This window comes from Chrysochloris asiatica, unplaced genomic scaffold (assembly GCF_000296735.1).
Source record: "Chrysochloris asiatica unplaced genomic scaffold, ChrAsi1.0 scaffold00386, whole genome shotgun sequence".
Classification (NCBI taxonomy): domain Eukaryota; kingdom Metazoa; phylum Chordata; class Mammalia; order Afrosoricida; family Chrysochloridae; genus Chrysochloris; species Chrysochloris asiatica.
The window spans coordinates 310,344-323,282 of NW_006408904.1; the positions used below are offsets into that span (position 1 = coordinate 310,344).

The 12,939-nt window shown below is 43.2% G+C and overlaps 1 protein-coding gene across 1 annotated transcript in view; it reads left to right on the plus strand.

Moving 5' to 3' along the window:
- The window catches only part of RXRG (retinoid X receptor, gamma), an 82,519-nt gene that overhangs the window by 35,058 nt on the left and 34,522 nt on the right, over positions 1 to 12,939 (plus strand). The window contains exons 3-4 of the mRNA XM_006876511.1: positions 8,398 to 8,542; positions 11,915 to 12,094. Of these exons, the coding sequence (XP_006876573.1) occupies positions 8,398 to 8,542; positions 11,915 to 12,094 (325 nt within the window). The remainder of the gene's footprint in view (positions 1 to 8,397; positions 8,543 to 11,914; positions 12,095 to 12,939) is intronic.

Genomic DNA, 12,939 nt, shown 5'->3' on the forward strand with positions numbered 1-12,939 from the left:
CTCTTCTTTCCTCTCCTGGTTGAGCTCCGATCATCCAGTCATCCGGTCCAGGTCACGTGGGTATCATCTGAATCATGTTCATTTTTCAATCACAGTTCTTTTAAAAAACAAGTTGATAACAGTAGAATTCCCATAGTGCCACGAACTGTTAAATGTTTGACTACTAGCCAGGAAGTTGGCAGAACACAGGCTTGGTGATCTGCGTCTGAAGGTCACAGTCTTGAAAACCCTATGGAGCAGTTCTACTCTGCACACATCGGTTGTCATGAGAGAGAGTCGACTTTATTGATGACAATTAACAAGAACTTTACAGAGTCGGTAAAGTAGAGGGTCAACAAAAGAGAGGAGAGCCTATTGTGAAGATGGTGAAGGGCCAGGTAATGCTTTGTTCTGTCATGCACTAGGTCTCCGTGAATCAGAGTCCACTCGAGTGACTCACACAACCAACAGCTGTGTATCAAGCACTGTTTGGTACTGCCCTAAGTGCTAGGGATAAACACTGAATAGGTGGTTGAAGTTTTTATTCTCATGGCAAGTACATGAAATAGGCAAGGCAGATAAAATACAATAAACAGATTCGTTTCAAACAGTGATCATAGAATCTATGAAGAAGTAAAGCAGGGTGTAGGCAGTGGGCAAAGTACCATCCTGCAAGGCTGCTTTTAGCAACTGCACTCTGGTCAGATTGAGCCAAATCTGGTAAATAAATCTTCATGGCTGTATGTGAGTGGCATGGCCCCTGCTCCTGAACCATAAGTCTGTACAGAGGGATTGGCGTTGAAAGGTCAGCCTGAGAGTTTGGTCCTGGCCAACTGGGCTGTGTGCAGAGGCCGAGGCCAAGTTTGGCATTTGGGAGCTATATTAAGCTGGCTGAGTGCTGGTGAAGCTCAGCAGCCTCAGACACTCAACAGTATTCTGGGCTTGGGCTCCAGAGCCTCCCGGCAGAAAAATTTCACCCCATTAGCCAGATGACACAGGAGAAAAAGCCCTCACTGCTAGCCACGGTGAGTTGGATTCTGAATGATCTGGGAAGAATATCCGTGTGCATCCTGCTTTCCCTGCCCAGGACGGGGTCTGAGTGGGACTTGTGACAGGAAGTGTGCTCCTCCCGTGACCTGGGTCCAGGGTGAGTACTGTTAGGAAGCGGGAGGAGGGCAGGGGCTCCTGCTCCATGCTCAGCCACTCTGTTGGTTGAGCTCCCCTGATACTGCTCTTGTTGGATTTTCAGTCTGGAAGAGTAAAGAGTTCTGAGCTGTTACGATGGAACCAGAGACTGTGGAACCTTTTGTGAACCACTTTAACCTATTTCTGTCTCTGTTTCTTTCTTTCTTTCTTTTGTACTGTGGAGTAACAATCCAAGCCCTGGTTATTCTACAGGGATTTTTCTGAGTATGAGAATCATGAATCTGAAGAATCACTCCGTAAGCTGTACAATGTCCTATGGCAGTAAGATGGTAATATTGTTATTCATCCGTGATACATTGTATGCCTGATCATGGTTCAGTTGCTGAAAGTTTCTAAGAAAGTTCATTTCAACATGCATTCAAAGAACCAGGAACAGTACTTGGTACTGGGGAGACAAAAACTGTTTATGATTTAGTCTTTGCCCTGGGAAGCACTGAAGTGAATGACAAATTTCTGAAAACATCAACTATATAATTGGGGGGAAATTATGTAACTTTCAGATAGAGTAATCTAGGCCACAATTTTTCATGTATGTGTAGGTGTGTGTTATGTGATGTGATGTATTTGTTAGTGTGATAGCTGTTGGTCGAACTCTGAAGTAGACCTTACGAGTCTTCAATTCTTCTACCTTTTTTTTTTTTTTTTAATCCCTTCCTGAACTCTGCTTTCTGTTCTGGGTTCTGTCCCTGCTAATTTCCAATAATGACTATTGATAATTTAATGATTGTTTGCATTGTTATAGAGAATACTTCAGTGGTCAAAATGGAAAATGTTAGTGCCGTAATAGACCTTAAAGGTCACCTAGTCTAATGGTTAATAAAAAATTGAGCCACAAAATCTTTTCTTCAAATGAAAGTATATTTGGAAGTTTAAAATACATATTAAATGAAAATATCCTATCTGATTAAACCAGACATGGAAAAAAACACAAAGACTGCTTCAACCTCCCTGGTCCCCCATGACCTCCTCACACATGTTCTTAGTTTGAAAACCACTGGTTTTACCTGTGGATAAGAAAACTGAGTGTCCCTTATCAGTATCATGGTCAAGGTCACACAGTGAGGAAGGGGCAGGTCTAGATCAGAACCTAGATCTCCTCTCTCTTCCATCAGAGTCCAGGATCACTTCTCCCCATGACAAAGACCCTCACTAGATAAAGGAGTACCACTCTAAGGTGCGGGAGTACAGTGGCTCTGTAGGATAAGTATTTGGACTGCGAATCACAAGGTCATCTTTCTCCCTGGGAGAAAGATGAGGTTTACTGCTCCCTCAAAGATTTCCAGCCTCAGATACCCTCTACAGTTGGAACTGACTCAGTGACAGTTCACAACATCAATAACATCCTGGAACAGGAACACCCTGCCTGTAGCCCGTGTCTGCTCTCTTTGGAATAATTTGGGTTGAAGATTGCTCAGAAATGTTGGACCCAATGTTCTCTATGATGCTCCAGATGCACACAGGAAGTATTTGGCCTCTGGCTGAGTCTGCAAACATAAGACAGGGCAGTCAATTGCATTTCCCTACTGTTCTCAGGGAGTAGCCAGCCTGCAAGCAGCAGCAGGTTAGGACTGCCGGGTGAATCCCAGCTCCAAAGTGCTGCTTGAGCAGAGCTGCTTCTAATGGAACAAGACAGCTCCGGCTGGAGGCCTTGGGAGCCAGGCAGTTAATGGGCTTGCATTTGGGTGGTTTCCTTCGATCTGATCCAACATCACTCTGAGCTCACACAGCCCCCAAGCCAGCCAGAAAATGCAGGTGAGAAGAGAATCTTAGGGCACCTGTGCCAACCCGCTCCCTCTCACCGCCATCCTGACTTCTGAAGACGAGGTGTGTTGGAGAGGGGCCTAAGACCAAGTGGGCTTTTCTAGAGGCTCCAGTCCACTGAGGTAGGGCAAGAAGTTTCTGTTGTTGTTGTGTGCTGTTGAGTCGGTTTCGATTCATAACCACCCTGTTTCTGAGGTTGTACATCTTTACAGAAGTTGTTTTTGTTGTTAAATGCCGCAGAGTCAGTTCCAACTTATAGTGACTCTGTATTGGGTTTTCCAGGAGCAGCTGGTGGGTTTAAACCATTGACCTTGTGGTTTGTAGTACAGTAGTCCAGTACTAAATCTACAAAGAGCTCTGGTAGCGTAGTGGTTACAAATTGGGCTGCTAATCTCAAGGTCAGCAGTTTGAAACTACCAGCGGTTCTGCGGGATAAAGATGAGGCTTTCTGCTCCTGTACAGTGTCACTACGAGTTGGAACCAACTTGACTGACACTTAACAACAACAACAACAACAACAATAACAACCAGTTGTACAGTTGCCACCATAGGCATTCCTTATGAAAGTAGAAAGCTGCATTTTTCTCCCAAGGAGTGGCTGGTGGATTTAAATTGCTGACCTTGCAGTTAGCAGCCCAGTGTGTAACCTACTACGTCACCAGGTCTCCAGGAAGGAAGCTTCTAGGGCACATAAATGACTGAGGCTCTCTTGCCACATAAGACAGGTGATATGGTGAGGAAGGTATAATAGCCTTGGAGCCAGAAACCCAGGGTTCTAGCTTCAGGTTGGCCCCTAACTACCTGTGAGACTCAGGCAAGGTACCTGGGTGCTTGAATTGCCTTCAGTGTACCTGATGATACTAACATGCAGCTAGGGCTAGGAACCACTGGTGTCGTGGAAAGAACATATTGCAGGTGCAGTGGCCTTGATGTCTCTCTCCTTCACTCCTGTGCTGCAACTCCACTTCCCTTTCTGAGGCCAAGTTTCCAGAGCAGAAGTCTCCTCCGTGAAATCTCTAGTGACTCCTTGTTGCTGGTCAAATTAAGGTCACTGTCTCAAGCCTCCAGGCTCTACTACAACCCACCTCCCAGACTTCCTTCCTATGGATCCGTTGGACATGGTTACTCCACAGACACTTGAGCTTCCTGCCAGGTTTAGGCTCTCAAAGCTGTTTGGTCATTACAGGCCTATCGAAATCCTAACCATTTTTGAAAGCTATCCAGTCCTAGTTCAAATGCCACCTCTTCTCTTCCAAAAGTCTTTTCTGATCTCCCCTGCCTGGGATCTTTCCTAAAGTATCTGGGCTGACTTTTTTTTTTTTTTTTTTTTTAATTGTGGTTTAGGTGAAAGTTTTTAGAGCACATTAATTTTCCATTCAACAAATTTTGTTTCATAATATTGGTTGCAATCTCCTCAATGTAACAGCATTTCCCCCACTTCCTCCTTGGGTTTTCCAGGTCCACTCATCCATCTTTCCTGTCTCTTCCTACCTTCTGAGCTTTGGTGCAAATGCTGCCCTTTTGGTCTCCTGTCCTTAATTGTCCTGAGGGGCATGTTCCTCATCCCTACTGACCTTTAATTTCATTGACAGCCAGTTCCTTGAATCAGTGCCTGCATCGTCTTACTTTTGTATACTCATAGACTTTATGAATGAATGAATGAAGAAACCGGGTTAAGGCTCAGTTACCTCATCTGAAAAATAGGAACATCTTACAAAGTTGTTGTGAGGATTAAAATAATTAATTAGCACAGATCAAGTTTTGAATAGCTGTAGCAATAACAAGGAGTCCTGATGTGGCGCTGTGGGTTAATGTGCCAGACTGCAAAGTCCTTTGAACTGCAAGGTCAGTGGTTCAAGCTCACCAGCTGCTCTTTGGAAACCCTATACTGGGTCGCTATTGGTCAGAATTCGACTCAATGGCACTTAACAGCATTAATAGCAATAACAAAGAATACTCACAATAATCGTTGTTTTGTGATTGTTATGGAGTCATGGTATGATGATGCATTGCCCTAATGCACTGGGCTACAAGGTCAGTGGTTCAAACCTACCAGCCACTCCCCGGAAACTCTAGATAGGGTTGCTATGAGTTGGAACTGACTCTATGGCATTTAACAACAACAACAACAAATGATTGCTATGGCTGGAGACGATGGAGTTAGTCCTGCTGGAGATGGGATGGAGAGGAAAGGATGGGCAGGATCCGCTGGAGCCCCAGATGATGGTGAGCCCCTGCTTATTCCCTTGACTTTTTGCATCTACCTGAGGATTTAGGGATGGGTTGAGGGCTCTGTGTTGTATCATCTGACCTAAAACACTCACTTCCTGGGGGTAGACCTAAGTGCTAGCCTGTTTCCTTAGAGGCACTCAGGAAAAGATGTCACCTAGAACTCACACTGACAGAAACCTATCACCTATTTCTAAAATGGATATCCATCTAAATAGATTGCATATGTTGAAATAACAAAAACCTAACATTATGGAAAGTCCTGGCGCATAATGCTTATGTGTTGGGATGCTAACCACAAGGCCAACAGTTCAAATCTACCAACCACTCTGTGGGAGAGAGATGAGCCTTTCTGCTTCCATAAAGATTTACTGTTGGAAACCCTATACAGGGTTGCTATGAGTCAGAACTGACTCGAAAACACACCACCACCACAACTACCATCAACATAGGATTCTGGGTTGAGAGAGGTTTTGGAGGCCTGGTATGGCTCTGTAGAAAAAACACTAGACTGCTAACTGCAAGGTTGGCAGTTCAAACCCACCAGCCACTCTTTGGAAACCCTGTACAGGGTCACTAGGAGTCCAAACTGAGTCAATAGCATTTAACAATAGCAACAGGTATTCTGACAACATCAAATACTTCTCTGTTCTGCCCCTGTTCCCCTGCCCCCAATAAATAAGGAATGTTTTCACTGAGTCTGTCATATATATTCTCATTTACTGTGGAATCCCCAGCTCATAGTAGAATGCTTGACCCATAATAAGCACTCAACATTCTTCTCTCAGTTCACCAGATTTGGTTGGGATGATAGTAGCTATAGTTGCTGGAACACCTGCCATATGCTAGGTGCTTTGATGGACATTTTACACCTTTATTCAATCTAGCCCTCCCAGCAACCTTCTAAGATAGATATTATCACACTGTTTTATAGATGAGGAAACAGAGGTTCACAAGAGCAAATCACTTCTCGGAGCTTCTACAGTCAATGAGGGCAGACTGGGACTCAAACCTGAGTCTCTGTTACTCTACAGTGATGTTTTGCCATGACATTAGTGGGTCTTAGCCTCGGCCGCACATTTGTATCATCTAGTGAACATAAAAAGTGTTGGTGCCCAGACCCTACCTCAGACCCATTGAATCTGAATCTCTGGGGATGAGGCCCAGGCTTCAGTGTTTTAAAAACTCCCAGGTTTGTATCCAGGGTTGAGAACCACTGTACTACACCATGACAAAACAAAATTCTGGATACAAGTTCTAGGCACCTTGTCTTAGTCTTGTAAAGAAAGAGAGAGCGACAGAGAGAGAAAAGTGGTACAGATAGAAATGGAAATGTAGGCTAGAGACATGGAGAATTCTCTCATCACGTATGTGTTTTCACTCCTTCCACAAATTAATTTTTAAATTTCTGGTGATTTCAGTTTCAAAGCAAGGCACTTAAGACCATGTATGTCTTTTCCCTTTGGATACCTCACTACATCCAACCCAGAGCCTCTGCCCACCTCTTGTGCCCAATAAATATTTGCTCAATGAATTGAAAAGCTAGTAATTTTGAGAGATCCAACCACTGGCTATGTGGTATTTTATGTTTTATTCATCATTCCTTCTGTCCCAAAGGCTTTGAATAGAGAAGAAAAGTATATATTTGGTTTGCTTTGAGAATTACAGACACTTCAGTTAAGCAATGTGATTCAAAATCCAGATTGACCATATAGAAGTTCAGTTGTTAAGTCCCGAGATATTCACCAGGTACCCCCACTACACCCTAAACACATGCAGACTCAGCACCACCTTCCTTTGAACTCATTTGTAAGTATCTTTGATTTTTGTACGTGCTCTGACTCCTCAATGAGATTATTCCTATCTGAAGAATAAGAGACAGATCTTGGTTTTCTCTCTTCTCGTCACCATGCCTACACTGTTGCTCTGTACCCAGTGGGTACTCAAGAAATATTGCTGATTGGATGATTACCTTATATTTCTTTAACTTGTTTTCTTTGATTAATGCAAAACACTTAGCAGCATCTTCTCAGCAGTCTTCCCCAAGTACACTGGGATGCAGGAGCTAACGTGAGATAAAGAAGAGGAAAGTTATCAACAAAAGGTTCATTTCTTCAGCCTTTCAAATCTACCAATTCAAATCTTACCATGTGCTGGGTCCCTTGACAGGCTCTAGGAAGACAAGGCAGATGGAATCTCCAGCTTCTTGGGTTTTGTAGTTTCACAGGAAGATCATCTCTTAGTTTTGTTGTTGTTGTTAAGTGCTGTCAAGTCCGTTATGACCCGTAGCAACCCTGTATACGGTTTCCAAGGAGCAGCTGGTGAGCTTGAAAGCCCTTCAAACTGACCTTGTGCTTCAAACCGACCTTGCAGTCCAGTGCATTAGCCCACAGCACCACACCAGGGCTATATTTGTTGTTAAGTGCCATTGAGTCAATTCCTACGCATAGCAACCCTGTGTCAGGTTTCCGAGACACGGCTGGTGAACTTGAACTGCTGATCTTGTGGTTCAAACCAAACTTGCTGTCTAGTGCATTATCCCACAGCACCACACCAGGGCAAGTTCAATAAAATAATCAGGGGCCTTGTCACCAAGTTTTGGTACTACTGTAAAGATTTGGCATTTGGTGTAGAATCTTTCATTGCTTATTGCCATTTTGACTGATGTTGACTTTTTATTTCATTTCATGTGAGCACCTTTCTATGGGCATCATTATTTGCCTTTGTACCCCAGAGCCTGGCACATTTGTGGGCACAGGACCACCAAGGAGGGTCTGTTCATTGACTAAGTGAATGGACTGTCTTAGAGTCTACGTCTTTTGCCTGTGGGCCATAGTTCCACTCAGTGCATTGCTGGACAGTTAATAGTTAACAAAAAATTTTAAGACACAACTGACATTGTGCTAGATGTGCCATTCAGCATGGATTTCTAGTGCAACTACAACACGAGTAGTGTGAATAAAAGCTTGATGGTTTAATGGAATTATTTTAGGTTTAGGTTTGGCTTCTGCAAATTGCTTAGTTCCTCTTGTGCCGTTTTTTTCTCTCTCTCCCTTCCTTAAATTCATACACCCGATAGCCAGTTTCAGTTACTCTGGATTCAGAAGCTGTTTCTTGAAATAGAAACTTATTTTTTTCCCTCTATAATGCTCTCATTGCTGTCAGCCTCAGGGATTGGGTTTACTCTGGCTCTGTTTTATTGTTATATTTTTTTTCTTGCAGCTAAATGTGGTGAACAGTGTCAGCAGTTCAGAGGACATCAAGCCTTTACCGGGGCTTCCAGGGATTGGAAACATGAACTACCCATCCACCAGCCCTGGGTCTCTGGTTAAACACATCTGTGCCATCTGTGGGGATAGATCCTCAGGTATGTGCAAGATCAGACTACTCTGTGAGATGGGGCTCCAACCTGGCTAATTTGTACCTAATAAAAGCAAAAAAGACCCCTTAGGGTAATCCAGGTCCCTGAATGGCACCAGTAGTTTGTGATGGGCTGTTAGTCTACAGGCTGGCAGTTCAAACCTACCCAGCAGCACTGTGGCAGAAAATTCAGAAAAACTAGAAAAGTGCAAAATAAAAGAATTGAAATTATCCATAATATTCCCACCAAATATAAACCCTTCAATACTTTTTCATTTTCCCTCTTTTTGTATACTAGGTTTTAAACATGTTTTGTGGGCTAAAACCATGTGTTTTTACCTATTTTATCTTCTCTGACCCTCTTCTTTGTTGTTGTTATGTGCTGTCCAGTTGGTTCCGACTCCTAGCAACAGAACGAGACACTGACCCATCCTGCATCATCCTCACAATTATTGTGAGGCCATTGCTGCTGTCACTGTGCCAATCCATCTTCTTGGGGGACCCTCTTCTACTTTCACACAAATTCTTTCCCTGCAGACTTCTTTCCCTGTGTTTCCCCACTCCCCATTTTGAAGACATCCACGTCTCTAATTTGACATGTGAGGAAATGGGGAAGGCTCTTTTTCTTTAATGATCTGTAATAGCTGACTGAAGACTTCCTCATCTTCTTTGTGTCGCTAAAGCCACTCCAGAATTTCACTCCATATGGTTAAGGTTTGCTTGCTGTCAAACTTTATTTCCAAATCATATAGACATGGCCTATCTGGGTTGGCTATCATCACAGCCACATTCTTACAGAGTTTTTTTCTGCGATGGTTATTTTCTCTGCTTTGGAGTCCTGGCCTGGAACCGTAAGATCAGCACTGGACTACAGACCACAAGGTCAGCAGTTCAAACCTACCAGCCACTCCTTGGAAACCCTACAGAGGGTCGCTATGAGTCGTAACCAACTCCACGGCACATAACAGCAATAACATGGTTATTTTAGTTAAAACTCTGAGGTCTTCATTCACATATTAAATAGCATGGGAATGAATATGTCGTAGGATTCACATATTGGTTCTTGTTTCTTGAGGACAAAGGTTTCAGTGCTTAAAGCATTAAGTTCTTTTGCCTCAAGATGAAATCCCACATCTATTATCCCTGTTGCTGTTGTTGTTGTTGTTGTTGTGTGCCATTGAGTTGATGCTGACTCATAGTGACCCTGTATTGTTGTTTGGTTTGAACTACTAACCTTGCAGTTAGCAGTCCAGTGCTTATCCTACAGTATTGCACCCAGACTCCTGTTATTGCTGTGAGTTCATTAAATTAGTATAGCCAACTAATTAGGCACAGACTGTCTTTTCATCAGGCTTCCGGTGCTAACACTTTGCTTTCAGGAGTCCTGGTGTGGGGCTGCAGGATAAGCACTAGACTATCTTCAAGGACAGCAGTTCAACCCACCAGCTACTCCTTGGAAACCCTATACAGGCTCACAATGAGTAGGACCCTTAAAGAACTCACTTAAAGATTGATTGTTTGAAGCCACCCAGCAGGAGCACAGAAGGAATGTCTGGTGACCCTATGGAGCACAGTTCTGTTTTGTAGCACATGGGATTACCATGGGTCCGAATTGACTTGATGGCAAAGGTAGGGGGTAGGGGGTGTGTTTTAATCAGGCATATCAATAACCACACTTCATTTTAATGATGGTGGTGGTTCTGACTCATAGTGACCCTTCATAGGGTTTGCAAAGGAGCTCTGGTAGCATGCATCATAGGTTATGAGTTGGGATGCTGACCACAAGGGCAGCAGTTTGAATCTGTCAGCTACTCCACAGGAGAAAGATAAGGCTTTCTGTTTCCATAAAGATTTATAGACTGGAAACCCTATACAGGACCACTATGAGTTAGAACCGACTCTGTGGCACATAACCACCACCTTTGGTTTTCCAAGTAGCAGCTGGTGGGTCTGAACTGCCAATCTTGTTGCCAGCAGTCCAGTCTAGTGCCCTACCAGGGCTCCTCATTTTAGGGTGGTTCCTTGGAAATAAAAATTCTTGAGCCACAGTTCTGTACAGTGGGTATATGTAGCCTCATGAACTTCAATTTACTTCATTATCAGTCTAAATCCAACAGGATTAGAAAGTCAGGTCTGGTCTGTAGCTAAGTGGCATCACATATTATGTGCAAGAATGAGACATAAATATGTTTCGAATGATCTGTTTCCTTATACTTTTCAAGGTCCTCAATTCCAATCAATTGACTATAGCTGCTTGGTGTGTAGTCCTGACAAGACTTCTACTTAAAAAGAGCATTGTGATGAATTGCTGAAGTCTGTGTGGGGACCAGCATGGGATTCTCCTGATACAAATTAGCCATCCCTGGCTGGGATAATCAAAAACTGAAATAGAAGCAGGAAATGAGAGGAATGGAACATATAATAGATTATTCTGGATCAAGAAGAGCAGCCTTCTATAATAAGATAGTTAAAACACATCTAAATATTGAGTTCCATGTTATGCTATAAAGAACATTATGTTGCTGTTAAGTGCCATAGAATCAGTTCTGCTTGACCCTATATAGGGTTTCTGAGGAGAGGATGGAGAGTTTGAACTGCTGGCCTTGAGGTAGCAGTTCAATGATGATTCTATAGCCCCACACAGAAAGTGCATATACTAACTAACTTATCCAATAGGCAATAACATTGAAAGAACATAACTCAAGAGCCTGGTCATAATTTACTGTTGTTGTTGTAAAGTGCTGTCAAGTCAATTCCGACTCATAGTGACTCTGTATAGGGTTTCCAAGGAGCAGCTGGTGAGCTTGAACCACTGACCTTGCAGTTCGGCTTTGCAGTCTGACACATTAGCCCACAGCGCCACACCAGGACTCCATTGTTTACGGTAAAGGGTGATTGGTTTAAGTAAGTTTCCTAAGACCTTGGATCTCAGTTATGGGGAAATATTAATTAGGCTGAGGTAGTTTTCCTGCTTGGAAATACATGATGATTATAATTATTTTTATTTTTTATGTTCACTGATAGCTTGCACTGAGGCAGAACAGTTTGTTTAACCAAACACCCTAAACACAAGTGTTGTCTTGATAAAATAAGGGTAAACAAAATCTTAGGTCAGGAATTTTATAATAATGGTTGTAAGAGATATAGAAGAAAGATGCAAAAAAAAAAAAAAAAAAAAATCACACACAAAAAAACCCCTCATTTTACTTTTTTTATTTTTGTTCTTGTGAGCAAGCTTGTATTTTTTGCTAGTTGTTCTCTGTTTTCTATCCCAGTGTCCAGGTAAGGTTGCCTGTCTCCTTAAGGAAAAGCCAAGATAGTCTTTGAATGAAAGATGCAACTAAGCACAGCCTTTGAAATGCTCTTTCTTTGTAAACAGGAAAGCACTATGGGGTGTACAGCTGTGAAGGCTGCAAAGGGTTCTTCAAGAGAACCATAAGGAAAGACCTCATCTACACGTGTCGGGATAATAAAGACTGCCTCATTGACAAGCGTCAACGCAACCGCTGCCAGTACTGTCGCTATCAGAAGTGCCTCGTCATGGGCATGAAGAGGGAAGGTGAGCCCTACACTTATCCCTCCACTCAAGGGAGCTCAGTGTATGCATCTAAATAGCTGTGGGAGGCAAGACTGATGTGTAGGCAAGAACCCTTCTGAGTAGAACAATGTGGGAAAGAGAAGTTTGGAGTGGATGTTGGGATGACTTTGGGTACCATGATTTCCCAATTATTGCAGCGGAATGTCCCCCGCACCCTAGGAAATGTGTATTCCTACAGCAAAGAGGAGGTTCCTGGGTGGTGCAAATGATGAGCACATAGCTTACCAAGGTTAACAGTTTAACCTACCCAGCGGTACTTTAGAAGAAAAACTTGGCCATGTACTTCCCAAAGGTCATAGCCAGGAAAACTCTAGGGAGCACAGTTCTACTCAGAAATACACAGGGTTGCTATGAGTCAGAATTGACTTGATTGTGTCTGGTACAACACAGGGCAAGAGGTATCCTTTCTTGGAGCCCACATGATGGTCTCTGAATGGGTGATCACCAAACTGTGTCCTGTCCCTTGCTCTTTCAGTAACCAGACAGCAAGTTGCAGAGCTGAGGGATCAGGGTCCTTGTGCCCTGTCCTACCGATGGAACTTCAGGCTGACCTTCAGTCTGGAGCTGACTTCTCATGTCTTATAAGAAGCTTCACCCTGGAAAAACCTGATGAAACAGAGCTAGAAGTGACCCTTTAGAGAAATTTAATCAGTCTTAGCCATTCTTCTACAGGGGAATGATGGCTCAGTGAGAGAATTCTTGTCTTCCATCTGGGAGACATGAGCTTGATTCCCAGTCAACACACCTTAAGCATAACCCTAAGCCATCTATCAGTGGAGGTTTGCATGTTACTGTGATGCTTCCAG